The sequence below is a fragment of the Halichoeres trimaculatus genome, unplaced genomic scaffold (genome assembly GCF_033239565.1).
Source record: "Halichoeres trimaculatus isolate MK-OKI-2021-1 unplaced genomic scaffold, fHalTri1.1 fHalTri1_scaffold_16, whole genome shotgun sequence".
In the NCBI taxonomy this organism is placed as follows: Eukaryota; Metazoa; Chordata; class Actinopteri; order Labriformes; family Labridae; genus Halichoeres; species Halichoeres trimaculatus.
Genome location: NW_027437194.1, coordinates 26,557,212 through 26,582,555, shown reverse-complemented (window position 1 = coordinate 26,582,555; position 25,344 = coordinate 26,557,212). Strand labels below are relative to the sequence as shown.

The 25,344-nt window shown below is 41.4% G+C and overlaps 2 protein-coding genes across 3 annotated transcripts; one reads left to right on the top strand and one right to left on the bottom strand.

Annotated features, from left to right (window-relative positions):
• Window positions 1-4,678: 4,678 nt before the first annotated feature.
• On the bottom strand, window positions 4,679-9,788 carry stard7 (StAR related lipid transfer domain containing 7). Its single transcript, XM_074690983.1, has 8 exons — window positions 8,888-9,788; window positions 8,403-8,566; window positions 8,241-8,290; window positions 7,748-7,858; window positions 7,472-7,554; window positions 7,269-7,368; window positions 7,090-7,174; window positions 4,679-6,838 (listed from the first exon to the last, which is right to left on the bottom strand). The coding sequence occupies exons 1-8, from the start codon at window positions 9,325-9,327 to the stop codon at window positions 6,660-6,662; spliced, it is 1,212 nt and encodes a 403-aa protein (XP_074547084.1). The 5' UTR covers window positions 9,328-9,788; the 3' UTR covers window positions 4,679-6,659.
• A 4,094-nt stretch (window positions 9,789-13,882) lies between these two features.
• Window positions 13,883-24,935, top strand: slc20a1b (solute carrier family 20 member 1b). Of its 2 annotated transcripts, none has more exons than XM_074691075.1 (11): window positions 13,883-14,189; window positions 15,278-15,979; window positions 16,573-16,713; window positions 17,405-17,490; window positions 17,800-17,896; window positions 21,176-21,295; window positions 22,518-22,790; window positions 22,894-23,494; window positions 23,600-23,785; window positions 23,917-24,001; window positions 24,216-24,935. In XM_074691075.1, exons 2-11 carry the CDS (start codon window positions 15,631-15,633, stop codon window positions 24,369-24,371), a joined length of 2,094 nt encoding a protein of 697 aa, XP_074547176.1. In that variant the 5' UTR covers window positions 13,883-14,189; window positions 15,278-15,630; the 3' UTR covers window positions 24,372-24,935. The 2 variants fall into 2 exon arrangements, with proteins under 2 accessions (XP_074547176.1, XP_074547177.1); XM_074691076.1 differs by lacking the exon at window positions 13,883-14,189 and adding an exon at window positions 14,844-15,122.
• The last annotated feature ends 409 nt before the right edge of the window (window positions 24,936-25,344 follow it).

Sequence of the window (25,344 nt, the reverse complement as noted above, 5' to 3'; positions counted from 1 at the left end):
CTTGCCAGTGCACCTATCCCAAGAGAACATCAGCAACCCCTCCTAGCTTGAAGGAGGGGCAGGAGATGGGGACTTGAAGGGTGCTGAGGACGCAGTCAGGACAGTCTGCCTCCAGTAGAGCAAGCTAGAAGACCCCAAGACTGAGCTCAGAGCATCCGTTCAGCCGCCTCCAGCAACCCTCAGCCGGCTGAACCAACGACGACTTCTGGTGCCAACGGATGGAAAAGGAAGGTGGGTTTGTTGGAAAGACCACATTGGTAGACTTTCCAATGATGGTCAAATCCAGAGTAAGTTTTAACAAAATTTGTACGTTGTACGATTCTTGGGTTGACTGATAGTCTGAGAAGTATTTGATGTATTTTCTTGTTTTCATACTTTAAATCACATCTTTTGTTTCCGATAAATCATCGGGAAAATTTAAACTCTCTCAAGGCAAATTCAGAAAAAAGATTTGGAGATGTAAAAAACTGAACTTGAACTGATCCCACTTGGCGTGATTCAACCGTTGGAGAAAAAAAAGGTAAGTTATGGACGCATACTTATGTTTCACAATCATCTGTTCATAAAACCCATCACACCATCTCATCAACCCGTTGAAACATCCTCACTGTTCAGAAAAAACAGAAGTCCGTTTCACCGCCACCACCCACCATTTTTCCACCCAAAGTGCTCCCATTTTCCTGCCATTTGGTCCAAACTAACTCTTCCATGCATTACGGCGTAATTTCATCTCACAAAGTGGTTCAGTTGCTGGAGCTCTAAGTTGATTATTGCATCCAGCCTTCTCATTTTAGCGAGATGTCCCTGGGGAGCAGAAAGAGACGCAACAGAAGGTAACAAGATTGTCAAAGCTTTTTGGGAAATCGCTCTCTTAGCTTGATGGTATCGTGACTCTTTGACATTGCACTCGGGGACCGTTAACGTAGTTAGGACTGAAAGGTCAGGAGCGGTTGTGTCTTTGGTAAACGTCCTCAAATGGACAAACAGTAGAGTGTCATTCTTGAGTCCACTGGATACCAAGACTTATTTTTGGACAAATGACTTAGAAACTGGACTCTATAAGACGCTGTGGTCGTAACGAGATCACCCAAACTCTGTTTCCATTGATTGGCCAAAGATCACTCAATGGACTGATGGAGAACTCATTTGATTAAACCACCATTCCTTCAGTCTGTTTCTGGACAATGTTTGAGATTTTTGAATGTTTGTCGTAAAATTCTTTAGTTTTTTTTTTTTTTTTTTTCTGGGGCGTCTGGAAAATTTGGGTGCGAAGGACGGGAGGGCGGGGTTTGACGCAGTTTGTGCGCAGAAAGGGTGTAGCCCTTTTATACCGCAGTGAGTGCGACCTATGACTAATCGTTTTTTTTTTTTTTTTTTTATTCTGCAGATGATTTAAATGCGACAATTTGTTTCTAATTATTATGGAAACCAATGATGCAACTTCTTTTCTCCCCTCCCTGACACCTCAGGACTTTTCGACTCTTGAACCGCAGATACAAAAATCAAGATGTTTGATTTTCCTGCAAAAACAAGAAAACGTTTGATCTACAGTGAGCTCTTTGAGGAATTCTGAAACCTTCAGACGCTCATGAGAGTGTGATCGTAAAATGATTTCATGTTTGATTTTACCAACCTTCGAATCAAACCCAAAGCTTTGGAGTGTCTTGGAGGAACCTCCTGTGAAACATGTTTTTTTCGTCTTTGCCCAGGACTCCATTGTGCTTGATCTAACCATGCAGTACGTCTCCTGTTCATGGTTGTGCCAAGCACCTTGGAGGCTTGCGAGCACTTTCTACTGACAGGTTAAAAAAGAACAAACACATGTTTATTTTTTGTATTCTCTGGTTGGCATTTAAGAAATGTATTTAATTTGGAGCAAATGTTTTTACCAAAGTGCAAAAGTGTCGAAAAACTGACTGAGGCTTTAATGATTGCTTTTTAAAATCTCATAATGTACAATAATTTTCAGACTGTGACTAATAAATATCATCCAAACATCCTGTGTGTGTTTCATTGGCAAAAGCTCTGTTTATTAACTGGTGTGAGGAGAGCAGAAACATGTCTGATAACACACAGATTGTGTGTCTTTAAGGTTTTTAAAGCTTTCATGTACATAAACCAGTCGTCTTGTTTAACCTGCTTGCTGTCAGTGTGGCTGATTTGTGGAAACGATCAATAACTGTAAGTGCTCAGTAGCTTTTAACCACGACTAATAATTCCAGCAAGTGGAGGTCATACATTAAAACAATGTGCAGCCTGTTAAGAGTACGGACACGTCATGACTTATAAATCACAAGCCCAGGACAGTGAGTGTGTGTTCTTAAGATGATGATAAAACTACACAGGATGGTTTTTAGGTCCTTATTGTCCCATAAATCAAACACAAGTGGTGAATTTCTCCAATGAGCTGTGTTTTTGTAACTGATACTTAAACATCAAACATGGAGCTGACTTTCACTCGTCACACACACACACACAAACAATAACCTAGACCTGCTGTCAGAATGACCTCTGCAAAGATGAAGTGAATCATGAGACTTCCTCGTCCTGAGCTAATGCGCTAACCTTGACAACATTTGTTTGTGTTGTACTGATGTCATCTCTAAATTACAGTTTTGGTCTCATATAAAATCAATGCATTCTTTTTTTTTTTTTTTTTTTGGAAAATGATTTATCCAATGAGTTCCATTAAAATAAACGTATCCCAAGACAGATTGAGTTTTATGTTATGAAGAAAAGCTCTAAACTGCTAATGAAGTCTTTCTTATACTGGTGCAGCCCAGTTAACCTTCACAGTGGGACTGTCAGCCAGCATCTGAAATAAGTGCTGAGAGTTGGTTTTCCCAAAAAGCAGCTTTTCCTGCTAATACATGTCATTCCTGCATTAAAAATGACTATATGTAAGCCAGTCAGAAGCAGGCAGGAGGAAATGAGAGGGCTCATGGACAGCAGGTGAGCCTCCTTACACTCTGTGGCTTCTTTAGTGAGACAGTCCTTTGATTGGGTGTCATTTCTGTGAATATATATTTTAACTGTCTGCTATGTGAGGTGGAGACACCCCAAGGTAGCTGTATTTTAATCATTGTAAACTTGTGTCTCATTTTTCTTTTCAGAATGGTTTTTTAAAGACAGGCTAATAGAAAACAGAACTTTAAATTATGTTACGAGGGTTGGCAAAGATTCTTCCGTCCACATTAATTTACTTTGTTTATTGTAGTGTTCAGCTTTCTCTTGAGTTTTTTATTATTTTATCGTCCAGCTTTTCTTTCTTTTGTGTATTTTGGAGTTTTAACTGTCTCCTTCTGTTTCAGTGCTCAGTCTGGGATAGCCTCCGTACCTAGGGCCATTAGCGTCCCAGAGTTCACTCACTGTGGACACAGTTTATGGTTGCACTTCTCCTCAACAGTGTGGTGACTTACAGGGTTTCCTTAAAGTCTCTTTACATTTGAAAAATATATATATTCCAAAGGTAATCAGATTTGTTCTCTGGTTGGGAACATTTGATTCGTACTCATAAAAGTAATCATAAAAGATTTTAATCTCATTGAATTTATGTATTTCAGGTATCCTGTTGATAAAAGAGGTACTGTTAAATAAATCCCTTCCAAATGTCTACTCCTCAAGAAAAGGCACAATGCGTCTATAGAAACAAAATTGGATATGCCGACACAGCAGAACCACACAGTTATGTTAAAGATAATGTCTATTGAATAAAGATACAGGACATCACTGATCTAAAGCAAAGGATCACTGATGAGGCTGTACTACAGCAAACATGGTAAGAAATCAAGAACTGTCTGGATATGCTTAGTGCAACTAATGGTGCTCGTATAGAGGTGTATTAAATTAGTTAAAAATAAAAAATCAACATCTACTCCTCATTTTGTCACAATTTCCACTCATTTGACAGTTCATTCGCTTTAATAATACATGTATACAAACTGGAGCTACCCAGTCGTAGTAGCAGCTGTCCGTCCTCTTCTCATTTCCTGTTGGTGTTTTGTCAGTTTTAGCACCGTCAATAAATGACAGTTGTCACTTCTTTGTAAGTCACCACCATCATTAATAGAGTGTGTCTCACTGCAGGAGCAACGAGAGGCAGAATTTAAGAAAACTGCTTTTGTCGATCTTGAGTCAGAGCTGCAGAGAAGTGGAACTCAATACAAACACAGATCAGAGACAGCTTCTGATCTGACAACAACTCTGCTATTAATAGACCTAACGTGAGCTTCTAAAGGAAACTCAACCACATGGCAACAAATTCATGAAATCTAAGCACAAAGCTTCCAAAATGCCATTCAAGTATAATATTTTTTGAGAACCAGTATACCTTGTAGCATAAACCTGTTCATTTTTTTGTGATAGATCATCTTTAACAGCAGACTACGTCTGGATTCAAGTGAACACTGCAGCATGTGGGCTATTTTTAGACCAGCATTAGTCTCAAGCTGACCAGTTGAGTGGACAGTCCTTTAAGTGCAATGTGAAGCTCCTGAGCAGTCCGTCACTGACCTTACACCCAGACAGAGAATAAAGGGTTTACAGGTTATCCCATTACTCTGGACAGCAGTGGGTGATGGGAGCTGCTCTGCACAGACACAATGCTAATCAGCCTTTTCTCTGCAAAGACAAGGTCACAACCACCTCACACGAACAGCTGCACACAGAATGACACACGTGAAGCTCTGTTTATTTGAACGATTAGTCGCTCTGCAATTCAAATTACTCTTGGACTCATATGGTAACAAGTGCTCATGTTCACACAATTACTTCAACAAATGTTTGACTGCCTGCAGAGGAAAAAACACATTTTAGTGCAGATGGCACACATATGGCATTAACATGATACATTCGCAAGCTCAACGTCAGCAAACAACACGTGTAATGTTTAATGGATTATGACCTTTTAGTCTGGTGAGATTAAAAAACAAGCGTTTATTTCCTCCTTCACATGTTCAACATATCAAGTAGATCTCATAAGGGCATTTTTTTAATCAATAGCAGAAAAACCATCATGCCAGATTCCATTTAACAGTGGGGATTATTATTTATATTTATATATATTAACACTCATACATACAGAAAATCCTGTCACAAGTGGATCTCACTGACAGACAGCTGCTCACTCACTTATGTACCACCTTCAACAACGTAACACTGAGTCTCAGTACAACATGAGATGTTTCTTTAAAAGATTTCAAGATATTTGTGCCAGATTGTCAGGCTGTAAACAGTGTAGTTTATTCCGCAGCACGTGGTGCTCTTTGTACATTCATAACACCCCCTGCAAACAGTGAATGACAAAAGCAAAAAGGGTGATTTAATTAGACAGATGACGTCTGGAGTTTCAGTAGGACCCACACTATAAACACAAACTGGAAAAGCACAACAGAGGAGAAGCTTATGGGATCATAAAACAGGATCTCAGCTGTAGGTCTGTAAATGTACAAGACAGACAGTAACAGAAAGAAAACACAAACACCCACATCTCCCATAGTGCACGCTTGAGTGATGTTTGCTACACCTGTTGTGAGCGGGAGGAGACAGTTTACTTTTTTGCATTTTTATGAAATGTTAATGGATCAGGGTGTGGCACAAGTGCTGTTGTTTTAAAAAGGGACATTGGCTTATTAAAAGGTGTTACTGGGGCAGCTAAAGTGGAGCGCATTAGTACCATTCAATCTGAGGATTTCTGTTGTTGTTATAAGACACTATGCCCCTAATGCTGAAGGACTGGCTTTTCTTCAGAAGGCTGTTTTGTCAACACTGGCAGTTTGCAACAAACACAAGAAGTCTGACAGCTTGGAACCTCAACTGTAACGCCATGCTCAAAACACAAAGAGAAGCCCTAAGTTTCATCTTCAATTACACCCTTTTTTTTTTACAACAATGGCATCATTTTGTTTTCTTTCTGTGGATCAATCTGGTCCAGTTAGATGAAGACCAGTCACTCGGGATGCACGCACGCAGGAAGCAGTTTTTTTGAATCCATGAGATGAAGAAACATGTAGGAGCGCCTTCACGGTTTGGCCTCAGTTCATCAGTGCAGAGATCTTATTCATAGTTCTTGCATTTTATTATTATCAACCTCCAACAGTGGAGAGTCACAGTAACAATTCTCAGTTCAGTACTGCAAAACCTTTCCCTCAACTTGTTGCTGGAATCTCACCACGAACACTCCACTGATGCCAGCGACGTGGCTGCAGGCTGGATGGTTTTAAAGCTAAACGGAAGAACAGATATCAGATGAAGGAAAACAGTGCTTTGGCAAAAGCATCAAAACAACGAGGAATTATGGCTCCATCTCATCATCGGCGCTTCTACGACACACATCATAACCAAAGGAGGCAAAAAGGCCATGAGGCAATGTTTGGCTAAGCAAAGTAAATGCTAATGCCAGCAGTCTGGGTGGACATTTCCATGGCAGCGTTCCCTTCAAAGAGGCGTTAAGCTGTCACAGTAAAGTTTGATGCTCTTCTGACATGTCATCTACGATCAGTACACCCGTGTCTATGGATGGGTCTGTTTGTCTTTCACCTACGATGCAGCTTCCCTTTGCAGTTCACAGTACTCAAAGCGAACGGGTTGGAGGGTTTAGTTTGGGTTAATTTGCTAGTGCACACACACCAACATAACCCTCAGTCTGTGAAATATACATCTCAGGCATAAATCTGCCCAGAACTGCCTGTGTGGGGGTTTTCTCCACTTAGCCGCTCCTGGTTTGCTTGCCGGTTGGTATCACTGGATTTAATGACTCCTGTGTAGTCGTGGATTCCCACTTCCAGGTTCTTGGCCCTCAGGGCAGCCGCATGCAGCTTTTCAAGGAAATCAGGCATACCTGCAAGGAGATGAGGGAGAGCACCTTCATTTAAATGGGTACAATACAAGTTCACTGTGCAGCAAAGAAAAGACGGTCTCAAAGCTTAGAGATGCACATAAAACAAGAACATCTGCACAATGTATAAAAATGTAATTGCTTAATTTAAAAACAAATCTCTTTTCAGTTCTTGGTTGGGTTGAAAAAAAAAGAAGAAGATGGAATATAATTTTGAAGACATTTTTAGCCTCAGTCTGTGGAAAAGAGCTCACCACTTGACACCATCCAGCTCACACAGTAACGGGGGAAGACAGTCTGAGGGTTGTCGCTGTATGTGAGTAGATAATCAAACCCATTCTGCAAGAAAAAAACAAAGTGAAACTGAGTTGCTGAAAATATTGGACCCTGGATGTAAGTTTTACAAATCTGTAACAAATCGTGTGACACCAACCTCATCAAAGGACCTGTGAGGACGGATGACCATCTTTGACTGGTATGAGTTGACTCTCACAAACTCTTGGGTCTCTGGGACTCTGGGATGCTGCACGGCTCTAATCAAAGAGAAACACACGAGGTGAAAAGATAATGATTAACTAATTTATACACAAAATAAACCATGATGGTGAACAGACACATCGTTTTTTTAAGATCTACCTGGACACGAGGACCATCAGGTTGTTTTCCACGTCAACATCATAGCGACGCACGTACACATAGTCTCTGGAGTACATGGGATACTGTGAGGAGAGATTAAAGCAGATTACAGCAGTCCCCTCAAAAGAATAAACAGGCAAAAGCTATGTTCTGTTTAACCGTGTTTGAGTGTAAAAAGAAAAAAGTGGAACTGAAATATGTACAGACATTGTGGAGAGTAAATAGCCCCTCCCCTCTGTCTCTCTCTGGGTGTATTAATAATGAAGAGAAACTCACGGGGAACTGTGTAGCCCAATAAACAACCTCTGAGCCTGTATTGACGTCTCTGTCCACCACTTCCAGCTTGATAACCAGAGAGTCCCACTTCTTCCTGTACTCAGTGTCCAACTGGGGGAAAGGAGAAAGTAGAAGTCAAGGGTAAGGTGCTTAATATAGCTCAGAGGGTAAGTGTTAGCGATGCTTTTGTGCTCGGCACATGCAGTGCAAATATGCTGGTTGCGAAAGAGTGCCTGGGTGAAAGAACCGCTAAAGAGAGTGCCATAAAACACTGAGGACAATCTATGACAAATGCCCTTCAGTGTTGTTTTTTTAACCTTTAAAAATATTAGTTTGAGAATTGAGGGATACAAACCTTTTTGTTTTCAATTCAAAAGCAATTTGTGCTTCGAATTGTGATCAAATTTCCCTTTATAATTAGTTACCTGACACACTTTTTTAACTTTTGAAACAGCTTTTTTGCAGCAAGTGAGTAGATTTGAAATGTGTGTACCTGCACGTTGAAAAACTGCCTTGGGGTGACATCGTTGTAGGAGCCCAATACTGAAATTCAAACAGAAGAACAAGACCGATCATTTCATCATTTCCAACACAGCAAACACCTGAAAGTTATTTGCACGTCGCAATGTGTGTAGCATGAGATAAGTTGTCTGACCTCTGTATTCGTAGAGATGGCTGTTGGGAATGGGGCGCTTCCACACTTTGAAGTCTTTTCTCTCCATCACAACCTCCCAGCCAGGCTCCATATTTCCTGCTGCTTTCCCTGTAGGTGTGTTGACACTTTTTGCTGCCTCCAGCGCCTCTAGCTCAAATCCACATCTTCAGAGGGGAGGCAAACAACAGGACAGGATGTTTGGTAAACTGTACAGTTGACTTAACAGTTCCTAAAAACAAAAACATGAGACCGGGGACGAAGACTCTCATTTAAAGGTGAGGGGTCATACTTTCTACATGCATCTCCAAGAGTATCAGAGGGATCGGCGCAACTATTCAGAAGGCCACAGGATACAATTCATGCTCACAAAACTAACTCTGCATGGACGAACTTGTATTAAACTGTCAACACATTTATTCAGAGATCTTAAGGATGTCAGGATGATAAATTGTTGGGTGATTAAATGTAAAACAAAGATGCCAAACCTGCGAATTTCCTCATCATTGATCTTCTCGTTCTCCCACATGAAGACACCTGCCAAGGCCGCGAAAAGCCTGCCATTGGGTGCATGCTTGCTCTGAAATCTGCGCCATATGTTCCCAACCAGAGTCCACCTTGTCCGCTCGGAATACAGGTTGGAGTAGAGTTCTCCGATCTGACAGGCCCGCCGAACCCTCTGTCCCGTCACAAAGCTGCAATGATCCGCGAATATGGAGAGCAAGCCCTTCCTCCTTTGGCCAGATCCCGCGGCCTCACTGGCACCAACACCTGCCCTTTGGATCCAGGACAACAGCAGGCCCACGCTTCTGTTCACGAGTCTTACCCTGCCCTCCTCGACAGTACGCCAGAAGGATCGGCTGCTTTGGAGCCTCATTGTACTAACACCGATCTCGCAAATCGGACGTCGGGGTACAGAGTGAAACATGACAGCTGTGACCGTGACGAGCTCCCAAAGACAAAATTTTGTCCAGCAAAGTTCAGGAGCTAGTCCTCACTAGCTAACAGTTATCACAGTCAAAGCTAACGGTCAGCGTAGATAAACCATACATCACCTTTAATTTGCTATTATAGATGAATAGAGAGCAATTTTTTAATACCACCTTGTTTGAAACGATAGTACTTTAGGTGTTAGCGAGCACGCGACATGTAACGTTAGCATCGACTGTTAGCTGACATCTCTGTTGCTTTTGAGTGAGACCAGAAAGAAACGTCTGCCCACCCCCACTGCACGTATTACTTAATCGAAACTCCAATTCTTGCTCTATTGGAGTACAAACAGAATCTTTTTCTACCTGAGTCTTTCCTGGAGTCAGCCTCACGTTTTCAAACTCTCAGCAGCGCATTTGACCTCCTCTTCCTCCTGTCTCTTGCACACCCACTCGGAAGTCCCGCCTTAGGAATCATAAAACTAGCGCTGATTGGTCGTGGAGTTCTACAGGGTGAATTTGATTGGCCTTAGTGAACGCTCGTCTTTTATTGAGCTGCTCAAAGCACCAGCATGTGCGTCTGTCAGACTTCATGTCCTTACCTGAGTATTTAAGTTCCTGGGTTGGTCTCAGATCAGATTCTTGTGACCTGGCTGCGCAGGTTAACCGCAAGTGGAGACAAGTAAGCACTTTTCTTATCACGTCCAGGATCAGTGTTTACGGCAAATTAGATAAAGGACGCACTCGCCCTCAAGCGATGGTGCTCAAACTCTGCACTAAATTACCACAACGTAAAATTCTTGTTCAAAAACGTCTATGAATGTGTGCATTAAAACAGAACACGGTAAGTACACTTCAGAACAAAAAGCACCTATAACTCTTTATCCTTCTTCTAATCTCGATTAAAACACGTTTTGGGGTCAATATAAATTGCATAACTCCCTGTCTCAACATGTTTGTATTCTTGAATTTAGAACATTTGTCTTCAAAAAAGTGAGGGTGGATAATGTCCAAATTTTCATGATTATGGAGAATCTAAAAAAATGTTTTGCGTCTTTAATGACATAGTATTTTAATGCACTGTTTAAAATTCATATTTATTACTAAATATCAAATCAAACCACACTGGACCCTGTTAGACTCCTGTAACAGTCCAGTGACACAGGGCTGTGACTGGGCCTGACAGTCGACCCTGTTAGTATAGGCTGTAATAGTTTGAACCTGGCTTTTACCTGCCATCATGCAATACATATGCATCATAACATATATAATAATGATTATATATATATATATATATATATATATATATATATATATATATATATATATATATATATATATATATATATATATATATATATATATATATAAATGTATACTGCAAGCATGAAAAAAGTAATAGGGGCTTTGGGCTTTGGCTTGACCACTCAAGAAAAATAAATAAATACATAAATACATAAATAAATAAATAGATTTTAAAAAAGGGTTGAAATGACAGACATCAATGGCAGAATTCACCCTGATCATTGTCAGTCATAGCTAACCGGAGTTTGCTGCCAAAAAGTACTTGCTTCACTTTTTATGACTGCTATGTAAATGATCCAAGACTGAAAGGAAACTTTGGGACAGCTTTAAATTATCCTTTATTTGATTTTTATGTAGGCATAGCTTAAGTTTAGCCTACCTGTGTGAAAGAAAGCATCTTAGACTTGAAAAAGCTGGGGATTTTTTTATGCCAAAAAATATAAATCTTATGACAGACAGTAAGTCATGCAGCTTAAGTTGGCAGGGGACAAATCAGTTTTATGTTTATCATTCATTTGTTTGTTTGTTCTTTTTTTGGAAGTTTTGCTTTCTTCCAATTCTCTTTAATATTATTATTTTTTAATGTTTTTAGGAATTTTGTAACCAGATTTTTAATCATGCCATATAAATTATTATTATTATTATTATTATTATTATTATTATTATTATTATTATTATTATTATTAATCTAAACGTTAAATTTTTGGCCAAAAAAAAAATCTACATCTTCATTAACAAAATAAAGCAGTTTCGAGCCAAATTAGAATACCATGTTGGTCCATCATGTTACGCCAGGTGTCGCTCTTTTACCTCGAAAGGGAAAGATAACAGATGTTGCAATTACTGATCAATTTACTAATTTGAATGAGAAATATAATGAAAACGATTGAAAGAAACAGGAAGGTGGAGAGTCGCCATAAAGGTACATCTGTGAGTATGGGTCTCTGGTTTTAACAACTTTGACCGTATTAAATGCACTAATCATAAAAACATAAAGATTTTAGAATTGGCCTTAAAAGTATACGACTTGTGGGAATTTACAGTTTAACCTGGGATTTTAGTCATTTAAAGACATGTGTGTCTTAGTCATAACAACTTCAGTATCATGTGACCAAATGTCTCTAAAAGAGCACATCAAGTGCTTTAGTCACAGTTTTATTTTTATATGTTATTTTCTGCTGAATGGGGAAAAGAAAACTACCATAGAACTTGTTGGCTTTACTGAAATTATTCTTTTCTTTCAATGAGTATTTTACACTATGATTTTGATTTGAACATTAAGTAATAACGTGACGTAACCATAAATGAGTATTTCAAAGGAAGAATAGCTCGACCCATTCAGAATGAACGGAAGCTATATCAAACAGTAGTTACTTAAAAAGAAAAGTGAGTCATAGATGGAATTTGTAATCCCTTCATTTAATTTTTATTGGATCGGAGTCCCGTGATTGTCATTGAGTCCCGGCAAGCCGATATATTTGAGTAAACGAGGTGCACTAGTAAGAGTAACTTCTGTGTTTGCTTAGGAATTTAACTCGGAAAGTACATAAATTATATCAACCCATATTACAAGTATGTTTTTGATAAAAATGCCAGGACTAGACTTCCTCATTCAGTGAATTGAAACACTTACAGCCGCCACTCCTTCCTTTATGAAATGATGCATTCAGGTGCCACGGCGGGGGTCGTTATTACGAGTGAACAAATTTTGCAAACGTACAATATGATTTTTTTTTTCTTTTTAGCGTTTTTGGATTTAGAAAAAAAAGGGACTTTTTTGTTTACTATCTTTTCCTGTTTCAATCATAGCTTTGTTGTTATTATACATTTCTTATTCATCGAATGAAGCCAAACCCGGACCATGCCCACTGATTTAGGAAGAAGGGAAATTTCCATGATCCTTAAAAAAGTGACGTAGGTAGACGGGAAAGACAATGGAGGGGGGCGAGCAGCTCGTAATAAAATAGTAATTATATGAGCTGACATACAGCATGATCCCACGAAAATAAACACTCTTCATTGTGGTTAGGCGATTTCTCACTGTTTTCTACGCTGTTGTTACATAACTTCAAAACATGTTTTTAACCGTGCATTAGTTGGGCACTTCATACATTTATCCTGCCATGACTCTCTAGAATTAAACAACAGTCATACTTTTTTCAAGGTGACTTTGTTAAATTTTCCGGTCTGTTGCTGTTGAATGAAAAACAAGTTGTCCTTAATGTTCTTCACGTCGTCACCGGATATTTTCCTAGTCTGTTATGGCAATAAGTTAAAAAAAAAAAACAGTACTTATGATTGTGCTTTGTCTTCTCTGTACTGCGTAAAAGATGGTCATATGACCACGTGCAATAACTTGGAACTGGGTTAATCACCATAAAGAAATAAACATTACAATAACCAAAGTGGTCGTGTGTGTGTGTGTGTGTGTGTGTGTGTGTGTGTGTGTGTGTGTGTGTGTGTGTGTGTGTGTGTGTGTGTGTGTGTGTGTGTGTGTGTGTGTGTGTGTGCAAGAGAGCGAGAAAGAAAGTCTCATGGTGTGTTTGTAAAGTTTAAGACCCGTTAGATTGTCGTCACATGGTGTTAGAATGATGAAGATTATTGTTTTCGTACCAACTTAGCAGAAAAATATTTTGTTCTTTACTTTTATGTTACATATCTTTTACATGAAATCATGATTTCAAACTCAGGCATGTCATTGTTTTAGATGAGGAGGTTTTGTGTATTTGCATGGATATTTGTATGCAAGCTATGCTATAAAATGTGTATATGACATGTTTCTACAGACTTCTGTGACAGTTCTGATGTGAGGACAATTTTATGTTTTAGCATTATTTATGTGAAAAGAAAACGTTCAACCACATTTGGAAAAATGGGAAAAGAAGCACAGCTCACTCCTAACTGTGTAGTCTCTCATGACCTTAGTAGGTCACTACACTTGTAAATGTCTTGAGAAAATTAAATTAATAAAAGCAAGTATACACGTGTACAGAATGTGACAGCAAGGTGTAGGTTACTAGTCGATTATGATTAGGCCAGGGGATTCGTTGGGCTTTGAATCATTTTCTTTTGAGGTTCTGTGAAAAACTGCACAAACCAAAAGAAATGTGAACTGACACGAAGTAGGATCTTCTGTTCATACGTTAAACGCATGATCACTGAAGAAAAAAAAAAATCACCCAGTTGCTAGTGATGATGCTGACAGCAGCTGGGCGGGGCCTCCTGGAGGGTGTATCCAATAAAACAAGAAGCCTGTGTTCTCTTCAGCCGGCACGAGCAAGTTCCACACATGCGGCATCGAGACACTCATTCAAACTGAGACGGTTCTGGATGACAGAAGACGCGATAATTTTCAAGTCTGATTGGATAGCTTTTTTGAAATAGTCACTTTACTTTACTATAGGCAGCTTTTTTGGGCGTTATATTTCAAAATTTGTGTTTTTTTTTGTAGTATCCCGCGCGCGCTATCGTAACGTTTCGGTCCGTGCGCGCGCTAAGTTAATTAGCTTACTGGCTAGCAACTCTATTCTTTACTGGACAGATACTTCAACGTGTGGTAAGTACTAAAATTTTTGCATATTTCTCTTGAATAATAAAACTCATGTTTCTTATTGATGAACGATTAGGGGGCTACTGTTGTAGTATGTAATGTTGACATAACTAACGTTCCTTGCGTTAATGCTATTGTTAGCCGGGGTGATGAGTCGTGGATTTACGTATGCGACATAAGGAAACAGTTATCAGCACGATCGGTTATGTCGGTGAAAACTCGCCCATTATTTGACCTATACATTTAGTAATTGTTTGACACAGTATTAGGACTGATCGCGCAAGTTGCCGTGAAGTTAATGAAGGCTTCGCCCGACATCAGGTTATCCTCATGTTGAACTAGTGTGTATGTTACAGTGAGCTTACGGCAGCACTACTGACCATCTGTCCAACGCACGGACACTTGGCAGGTCATTAAAATAGATTCTACACACACAGACACACTCGCAGTGGTGACTGTCCTCCCATCCAGCCGCTTGTGTTCCCTATATTGAGTAACATCCGGTTGCGCCCCCTATTACGACAAACAACGTCAAACTGGATAAAACATGTGGTTACTTTACACATTAATGTAATATTATTTTATTTATTCCTACTCGTGTCGAGCTGCTTCTGCTGACCCGTCCCGTGAAGCGGTATCAACAGAAGAGGCTCGTGCTCACTGCCGTGTTCTATGAATGGATGACGACACGTGCGCAGACAGGACCGGAGCCTCTTGTCTCCGATAGATAACGCACTTATTTTCTTTGTACGGCGCTTAAAGTCAGCAGTGAACAACCGAAGCTGTTGTAAACTGGGACATAGTTATGTTTCCTGGAAATTCTAAAGGCTCTTGGTGTGATTTAACCTTCGATCTCTTCCTGCGACACACACAAAACATGGCTTCCAATTGGAAAGGAGGCTAGTCGAGGTCTATCTTCCGGTTCAAGCGCTGCAACAAGTATTTCTTTTCACCACGCCTCTTGGGTTGTTTTATCTAGTTCAGCCAGCACAAAAGCTGTTATGTTTGTTCTAAATTCTTGGATCATCCATTTGTTATTGTTTTGGGTCTTATGTCGTTTATTTACACATTTTTTTCTTATTTTTGTCTTTCAGAATGTACCCCTGCTCATCTGCAGTTACATTTGCACCATGGCTGTTTGTCCACTCTGCTTGATAGCCCAGCACCAAAGCAAAATCAACAGATCTAGTATAATTACAGGATAGCAATAAGCCCCCACTTTACCACTGTTTACCTTAATTGTTTTCTGGTCTGTACCGGATAAACAAATTACAAGTTTGCACTGCTGAATCCTATCTTTATAGGTGGGAAAGAGAAGTTTATTTATTTTAAGATTACCTCTTAATTTCACTAACTGCTGTTTAGATATAGCATTAAATAAATCACTATTTTGTCAGGCATTTATTCCCTTTAAGATTGTGAAACAGTTTCTCATAAATTTGCAATCATGGTTTCAACAATTACAGCTGCAACAATCCTTGCCACCACAGTAGGGATAGCTACCCACACCCCTCTCACAGATTACCTGTGGCTGCTGATTATTGGCTTCATCATTGCATTTATTTTGGCCTTTTCCGTGGGTGCAAATGATGTCGCCAACTCATTTGGTACAGCTGTAGGCTCTGGGGTGGTCACCTTGCGACAGGCATGCATTCTGGCCACAATTTTTGAGACCCTGGGCTCTGTTCTCCTTGGGGCCAAAGTCAGCGAAACCATCCGCAAAGGTATCATCGATGTGGGCATGTACAATGGCTCCGAGCAGGTGTTGATGGCTGGATCCATCAGTGCCATGTTTGGTGAGTACTGGCAGCTAATCTTGGATGTAATTACACCTGGGGTTATTGAACCTGGTGAATGAGGCTTGGCAGCACACAAGGCTTGTCACTATAAAGTAGGGCTGCAGCTATCGAATATTTTAGTATTCGAGTATTCTACTGAAAATCCCATCGATTAATTGAGTAATCGGATAAAATACATTTATGTTTAGATAAAGAGCAGTTATTTTTCAAATGATTTTTTTTCTCTTTAAGAAATAGAATTTTCTGATACAGCATGTCAATAAGAGCGCTTGCTTTGGTAGCTTGAGAGGTCTGAAAACTCTCTTAATATGGCCTCAGCTCTATTTGAAATATCACTCTTTGATCTTTTTTAAAATGAAACGATTCCTCGAGGCGGAGAAAATTACTTGAGTATTTTTTGTAATCAAGTACCTCTAATCATTCGAGGAATCGTTTCAGCTCTACTATAAAGCTGTTTTATAACCAGAATGTTTCATACATCAGTCTGCTGAGTGTTTTTCTTTGCCAGTTTTCCAAGTCTGAAAAGTTATTTAAGTACAACTGTAGAGAGCTCAGGTTGATTCAAATGTACTTTTATCTGCTGTCATTAGGTTCTGCTGTGTGGCAGTTGGTTGCCTCCTTCCTTAAGCTTCCCATCTCTGGAACACACTGCATTGTTGGTGCTACTATTGGCTTCTCACTGGTTGCCAGAGGCCAACAGGGAGTTAAGTGGCTTGAACTCCTCCGTATAGGTAAGTGACCTTAACTTGACCTAGAAAAGTTCTCCATGTTTGGTTGGCTTGGACCTCAGATTGTTTTAATGGACTGGCAGGGTGTGACAAGTAAAGCACCATTATCATTTTATTGTAGCCTTTATGTTGTCTGTGCAGGGAAGTATTGATATAAAACAGTCATATAAAAGACAGTTATACATGACCCTGTTGGTTTCACAGCAAAATCTTTAATTCAAAATCTATTGTCTGTATGTGATGATAAAAATGAAACTGGTATCCAATCTAGATAAGTGTAAAAAAAAAAAAAATTATAGCTAACAGGGTGTTGCAGTAAAGAATGAGGAAATATTTGTAACATGTATAATTGGTAAACTTCTTATTTCCCAGGTTGTATATTTCGTCAGATGCTGCAATTCAGGTTTAACTTCTTTTCAAAAAGACCAAGCTGATAGAAACGAGATCCTTTGTCATCTGTAGAAAAGCAAATTTAAGCCCTGACAAATGTTGGGGCTGAATAAGTGTAAATGATCCACTCTCTAGTTGAAAAGAGACTGTTCACTTTGTTGGTAAATAGCCAAAACAGCCAACCACCCAACCAGGGAAATTACATCACTTATCAGATTTATTTCCCCACATGAAATTGCATTCCCCAGATTTCAAATATCACGTTTCCGCTAATTTTCTGTGCTCCCTTTTCCTTAATTTTCAGTTGGCTCCTGGTTCCTGAGTCCCCTTTTGTCTGGAATAATGTCAGGGATTGTTTTCTACTTTGTGCGCATGTTCATCCTGCAAAAGGTAAGAGGGCTCCAGTCAAACTCTGGCTAGATTATGGTTTTGAGTGAGGTGAGAGGTTTCATAGTGAAAGTTTGAATCATTTTCAACAAGGCTTAACAAGTCAGTGTTTAAAATTGGATAGAGGAAATGTAGCAATGATACTTCTGTTCTCTGAATCAGTTCCCTATTCTTGTCATTGAGTGGGGCTGAAATTACCACTGTGCCCTTGTTATGTCATCAGTTGTAATCAGACAACAAAACAGGGACGGTTCATTTTCAGTGCAGCCCAGACATTTGCTAGTTTGCTCTGTTTTTTTGTCTCCCCTACAGAAAGACCCCGTGCCTAATGGATTGAAAGCTCTTCCTGTCTTTTATGCCATGACCATGGGAATCAACCTGTTCTCCATCATGTTCACTGGAGCTCCTAGTGAGTATCGTTGTTTGACTCATTTTGCTTTGCATGCCTGCCCACAGCCACAGTTTAAAATAAACTGCTCCCTCAGACAGCCGGATGCCCACATGTATTCCAGACTGAACCAGACTGTGTTTACCGTTTTCACAGAAGCTGTGTTTATTTTAACATGTTTTTTGGGGCCTTCTTGCCTGTGGTTGTATGTGGGTCATAGCTGGAATGAAGTTATAGAGCGGAGCACAACAGGGAGATGGAAATAAGATTTCACTAGCGCTTGACGTCACTGTCTGTCCTTCAGACATGAAGGAGGAAAAGAGAAGTAAAAGGGCTGTCGTTAGTTGTGTTGATACTATAATTTTCTAGAGTAATGCTCTAAATACTTGTGAGCCATTTATTCATAATCTCTTTATTAAATGAGCAACTTTTGCTCCTTTGTTTTCTTCTCTCTACAGGGCCTAGCAGTTCAAGATGTTAGCTGGCCTGGGCCAGTAAATGGCTGCTACAGGCCAGAGTTTGACCAGATATGGTGCACTGATGTGTGCAGGCACATCAGCAGCACACTCAGAGGAGATCACTTGCAGATCCAGCATAGCCCATAAGCCTGCTTAGTCAGGCACATTCTGTACAGCTGTGTGAAGTTTCCCAAACCACAGTGCACTGTACATGAGGGCCTGTACTTTGGTGCCTCACATTGAGAAAGGTGCGAGATTGCATTTTGACTCCATGACAAACTCACTTTGACACAGAGAGGCTAAGTTTGACACCTCCTACATTCACATTAGTCTATTTATTTTGAAGGAAGAATGATTAAAAACACATCAGGCCAATTTTAAAGCCTCAAAACAGCTGGAGGGCCACTTCTCATGCCATTCTACATCAAGGCTTTAAGTCACAGCCTGCTCCGTGTCCATCTGATACAATAAATCATTCAACAAGATTTAACTATTAGGCTTAATTTTGGCCACGAATATACTACACTCCATTGGCTCGTAGGATATGATTCATACGGCTGTTACACTCACCCTCCTGCAGAAGTACTATCTGCTGCCAACTGAGTACAGTATGTTTGGTCTCCTGATAGGACTCAGCGTTCCCCTAATCTAGACCCCATCACAGTGGTGAGATTGGACACCAGGCATCCCACAGCACATTCCTTAACTCAATATATACACCGGTGCCAGAGACCTCAAGTCAGCAAGTGCATGCTTTTGGCCAAAGCATTTGAGGGTCAGCTGGCAGCCTGTACGGATGAGGTTTGGTGCGACTTCTTGACACGTTACAAATCAACAACTGCTGTCGCTCCGTTCCCAGCTGAACGAAATCCATCAAGTAGCGACACACATAAGACTTGCTACCCTTTTTAGGCCCTTTTGAGTGTTCAGCGCTCATTTTTGAAATTTGGTGCCTCTCCAGGAGAGTTAAAAAATCACCATCTACTTTTGCCTATGTCGCTGACCTTCACAGAGAAATTGATACACAAGTTTGCATTTTTTTCCTCTTGTTTCCAAGTCAAAGCTGAAGTTCATCATCCTCACACACAGCCTCGTTTAACTAACTCCAATGCGTGTTGCTGGATACAGACACCCACTGGCGTTGGTTGCTCAGGGGACGCCAAACAATCAGAAATACAAACCTGACGCTCACATGTCACCATACCTGGCACAGTGAGTCTGAGCCATTGTCTCTGAAACAGGGACTTGGATGTCTTCAGAGGAAGCGTTGCCGTGATAAACACTGATTGTGTGGATAGAATGTCCGGCTTAGACATCACTTCAGAGCAGATGCTTAATGGAGCTCTGACTTAATCCTAATACTCTTGGTATGATGCTTTGCTAGATGTGGCAGAGTGACTTATAAACTTCTTTAAGTTTCTTTATAACTGAAGTCGCTGGTAAGTTGCATTTATAGTATTTGGGATGGGGGGGTCAGCCCGTGTTATTGTGTAATGTAGGCCACAGGATACAGAGGTTTCAGGGAGGGGCTGTGGAACGCAGCCGTGGTTGGACTCAATTTCCTGTGCAGTCCTGTTCATCCCACTGCATGGCTGTGGTATAAACTCACCCCTTTGTGTGGGAGTGTTTATCAGACTGCTAGACCCAGGCTACTTTTTAAACCCTCTTTTATATTTTGTAGGAAGTTGCCCACAAACAAGTCTCTGTGACAAAGAGTGTCCATGTGGGATCCATCAGGCCCTTTTGTTGTTCACGGTGTTGTTTTGTGTCCCTTTGTTGGATCCTCTGGACTGTTATTGCGTAGTGATGTCTCACTGAGTCACACCTGTCTCTGGATGTCTCACTTCCCGTTAGCCACCGTACTCCTGTGAAAGACTCAGCTGTTACAGAGCTGCCTGCCCTTTTTCCCCCTCTTATGTCTCTGAAGTCCTAAAGGGAGTCCGCTTCCATTGCGTAACTGAATAAACATCAGTTAGGTGCTCTGCAGTCTCATGCTGCAGCGTGACTCAGTGGAGAGAGTGCACGGTGGACTCTGCCCTTAAATGAGCACGGCGACCGAGACAGTTATCGAGCAGCCTTGGCTTCTCTTTCCCCCTTCTTATCTTCAACTTCCCAAACGAACCAAGCTGGTTAAGTGTTATTTGTTTGTAATTATGCAGGGCCAAGGTCACCTCTCCTGGAGCGCTGTTGTTAGAATTTCTAGTAGCTTTTGTTTTTGTTTTCTCCTTAACACACTGCTGACTTGCAGCCCTGCTTTGACAACGCTGCCTGCGTCCCCAGGGAAATGTAAATAGTCGCGTTCTGCCAGCATGTGCTGCATTATATCTACCTCTGCTGCACCAGCTTTACTGCAGTCTTGGCAAGAGCGTGTCGTTATTGCTACAGCAAACAGCTCCAAGGAACGACTCCCCCTTTCTTTCCCTTTTCTCCTTCAGCAGTGTCGCCTTTTAAGGTACTCATTGTCCACATGTAATGTTAGCAGGGCATATTGGGGTCATGGTGACATTTTTGCTCTTTCACCTGTCAGCTGTTACATAACTGTTGACATTGTGGGGTACACATGCTTTCCATGTTTAACTAGTATGTGGCACAGTGAGGCAATGCAGACAAGTGTGACATTGACTGTAGAGCAAAAGGACAATGATTTTAAAAGACTGATATTCACTTCTCATTTTCATGTTTCTAAAAAGTTTATTTAATTTGTTTTCTTCACATTTTAGAGTTTTACACTTTTTTATTGGTAACTTTTCTCAGAAAGGTAGCAGCTGCTGCCTTGTGTTTTAAAAATGCCCTTTTCTTTCTCTTTGTGTGTTTCTGTCCCTTGTTCCTCGCGATCTTGAAGTGCTTGGATTTGACAAGATTCCTTGGTGGGGCACCCTGCTCATCTCAATGGGTCTGTCCCTGCTGACTGCCATCGTGGTCTGGTTCATCGTCTGTCCTCGCCTCAAGAAGAAGATTGAGGGTAAGCTGCCGTCCTGTGTGTGTTTTTTGTTTTTGACTTTTCAGTTTTTTTATTTTTGGAGTCCTTTGCCGTCAGTTTCTGACCACAGAGACGTTGGTGACCTCACTTAAGCTTCTGGGCAGGTGAGATAAAGTAAGCCTGCACACCATGTAGCTCAATGTGACCATTCACACTGAGCGCTCCCATTAATCCAGCAAATGGAGATTAAAGGGATATTTAGTCATGGTGGAGTCACTCGAGAAAGCGGATCCCAAAATATTGTCAGCAGTTTTTCTTATGTAATGCTGGCTTAATGTGAAAATCCCAAGAGTCAAACCCAAAACTCACACTCCTGTGTGTCTATGTCTGAGGGGATCTCTGACCATTTGTGAAGTTTTTAGGTCACTCTATTGTTAATGTCACAATGCTTTTTATTAACTGGTCTTTCATAACAGATGCGTGATAAGTGTGGCCTTTTGTTGCTGTGTTTAAAAGATGAACCATCAGGGATAACAAAGCAGTGCACAGGCCTCTGTGTGGAGCCTTTGAGGGAAAGAGGGTTAAATATTTATTTTGTTGTATCGATTTTTGCATGCCGAGCTCTTTTTATTTCTTGCATCATAAGGTGAGTTTGATCTGACCGGGTATGATCCATGTTAGCAAACTGCCAGTAGACCAACGGCCTAATTGGGTCAAAGTGAGCCTCTTAATTGGCCTTTACCTCCAGGACTAAAATAAGCTCAGGTTGACTTAAGGCGTCAACATGGCACGTACAGCGCGTGTGTTGTGGGGCGGATGCAGCCTCATCGGAACTGGTTAGAGCTGGAGCTGCAGCAGTCAATGTGACGAACCAGTCGGACAACACCAGGGATTGTCAAATAGAAAATATTGGCTTTAAGTATCTCATCCCCTTGAAAACACAAACAAAACTCCTGTAAGCCTCAGGATGTGTCAGGTCTTATCGACTTTCTTCTCATCAGCTGCTCATGCTCGTGTAAATATGTTCCTTGTAAGGTAATAATCCATTTATCTGATCCTGTGAACGCAGCAGCTCACCTTTGAACACGGGTTTAGTTACATTTATGGAACAAAGGATTTTTTGACTCTGGTTATGCAATTCTGATGACTCCCCGCAGCTTAGGCCAAGAGTAAACACATGTGCTGTTCTAATATTTCTGAGCTGTACTGTATAGATGTTTGGACGTAATCCAAGCAATATCTCACTCAACTCTTCCCCTGCCAGGAGATCTCAAGGCTGCCAGCCCCTCTGAGAGCCCCCTGATGGAGAAGAGGGAGCTGAAAGAGGCCCACTGTCCAATCCTGAAACAGACTGCCAAGGAGACATCCACCACCCCAGCTGTCAATCAAAACCCCTCCGCCCAGCCCCAGGCCGCCCCAGAGGAACGCAGAGTGGCATTTGACATCGGAGACTCTGACGAAGTTGACAATAAGGAACGCAAGGTGGCGTTTGACATCGGAGATTGTGATGACACTGACAACAGCAATGCAAATGGAGGTAAGGTTTCTGCAGCCTCTACATTTATGTGACTCAAGCTGGATTTCTAGATATTAAATGTAACTTTTTCACCTCTTTTTTTTTTTATTTATTTATTTTACAGCCTCCAAACAAGTCCAGCTTAACAACCAGGACAACAACCAGCACAGCTACGGCTCCACCAATAATCACCACCAGGCTCAGTTTAACAACAGGCCCGCACAGATCCCCAGTAACGGCTACAGCCAGTACCACACGGTGCACAAAGACTCCGGCCTCTACAAAGACCTGCTGCACAAGCTCCACCTGGCCAAAGTCGGCGACTGCATGGGTGAGGGCGGTGATCGACCCATCCGGCGTAACAACAGCTACACCTCCTACACCATGGCCATCATCGGCATGCACGGTGACTTCAAGCACAAAGACACAGACTTCCGGGCCAGCGAGGACAGCGAGAAGGGTCCAGGTGGGCAGGAGAAGAAGCGTGTGCGCATGGACAGTTACACCAGCTACTGCAACGCTGTGGCGGAGAACACGACCCCTGAAGGCCTTGGGGAAGGCGAGGTGGCTCTGGACATGGGGAAGGAGGACGCAGGAAGCAGCCAAAGCTCTCTGGATGACGACGGCCTTGAGGCGGACAAGCCAGAGGTCTCAACGCTGTTCCAGTTCCTCCAGATTCTCACCGCCTGCTTCGGATCCTTTGCTCATGGAGGAAATGACGTCAGGTAAGCAGAATTCTTTAAAGGGCTGTTTTTATCTGGTTTTTCTTCTTTGGTACGCTGGAAGGGATTTGTTTTGAAATCTAAAACGGGTCCTTCCCTCCTCTGCAGTAATGCCATTGGACCACTGGTGGCTCTGTGGCTGGTTTATGAAACCAGCAGTGTGACTACAAATGCACCCACGCCCATCTGGCTTCTCCTGTACGGGGGTGTTGGCATCTGTGCTGGGCTCTGGGTGTGGGGACGCAGAGTGATCCAGACGATGGGAAAAGACCTCACCCCGATAACCCCCTCAAGGTATGAAGTCCTCAGACAGTGCTGAACCTGTTCCTCCATAAAACCACATCTTTTACAACTCTTTGAATTTAGTGAGCATGCTCAGACAAATCCACCTGAGAGTCATGAGTGTTGTTTTTATTCCTCCACAGTGGTTTCAGCATCGAGCTGGCCTCAGCCCTGACTGTCGTGGTCGCCTCAAACATTGGCCTGCCTGTTTCCACCACCCACTGCAAGGTACGCCGGTTAAACACTGTGGTCAGGGAAACAGACTAGACACGGGGGAAGAAGCCCGCTCAGTGTGAGGGAAGCAGAGTAAACAGGAGTCAGACTGTTTTGACTTGAGTAACTTTCTCCATTATGAAACGGTTCATTTTTAGGCGTGGTGATAATTGAAGTTTTACAGCGAACGATTTTGGTGAGATTTACGTAACGACCGCTCTGTTTCCAGGTGGGCTCCGTGGTCGCAGTAGGATGGCTGCGCTCCAGAAAGGCGGTGGACTGGCGTCTGTTCAGAAACATCTTCATGGCTTGGTTCGTAACCGTGCCCATCTCCGGCCTGATCAGCGCCGCCATCATGGCCATCTTCATCTACGGCATCCTGTGAGCACTAAGCTGCACCCCGACGCAGGGGAGGAGAAAGAAACCGCTCCAGCGCGCACCGAGGAGAGACGAGGAGTAAAGTTGGAAGGCCAAAATATATCGCTTTACCTCAAGCCAACAACTTTGGAAGAAAAAAGGCAAAAAGAAAAAAAAGATGTTTGAAATGAGTTGTGATATGGGCCTGTGGTTCTTGGCTGCATCATTTTCAACCTAGAAATTGCTTTGTTCCAGTTGGGCCACTTTACTTCCCGTGGGAAGTTTGCATTTCTTTGTTCTGACTTGCTTTGTCATTCTGTAAAGAGTTAATCAAAAAAACATCAACTGATTTTTTTTCTACTATCATTCTTCCATTTTTTTTACTTTGCATTTATGTATATACGACCATGCTGTTTTAATTTTGTTTTACATGTTAGTAACAAAATGAACAACTAAAATGCAGTATTAGCCTTTTGCAGATGTAACTCTTCAGTCACACAACATGCTGAAAGTAAAGTAGTTGCAAAAGGAATATTTTTAGGGAAAAAAAAAAAAACAATCAACAAGGTTATGGTGTGTTTATGTGTTTCCCCCAATTCTGAGTATTTGTTCAGTAAATTTTCTCATCTGGCTTCTTTTTTATCCTATTAACCGGGATGTGTATTTTCTCTCCCTGGTGTTGTGGAACAAAAAATGACCATTAACTTAAAGTGAAGACTGTTCTCACTGAATGTCTGCCTGAAAAAAACATTTGTAAAACCCTAAATTGGCATCAAGTCAGTCCATTTCTGACAGAAGTAAACAAAGCCCTCATCATTGAATCAGTCATCAGGCTAACTGCAGGATCCTCTGCATGAAATGACTTGAATTTCAGAAATGTAACAACACATTGTCAGCGTTTTGCTCTCAAACAAGACCTTAAGTTTCCTGTAAAACTTGATTGCATCATACACGGCGGTTAAATGCTTTAGGTCTGCTTCAGCCTTTATGTTTTCTAGTCA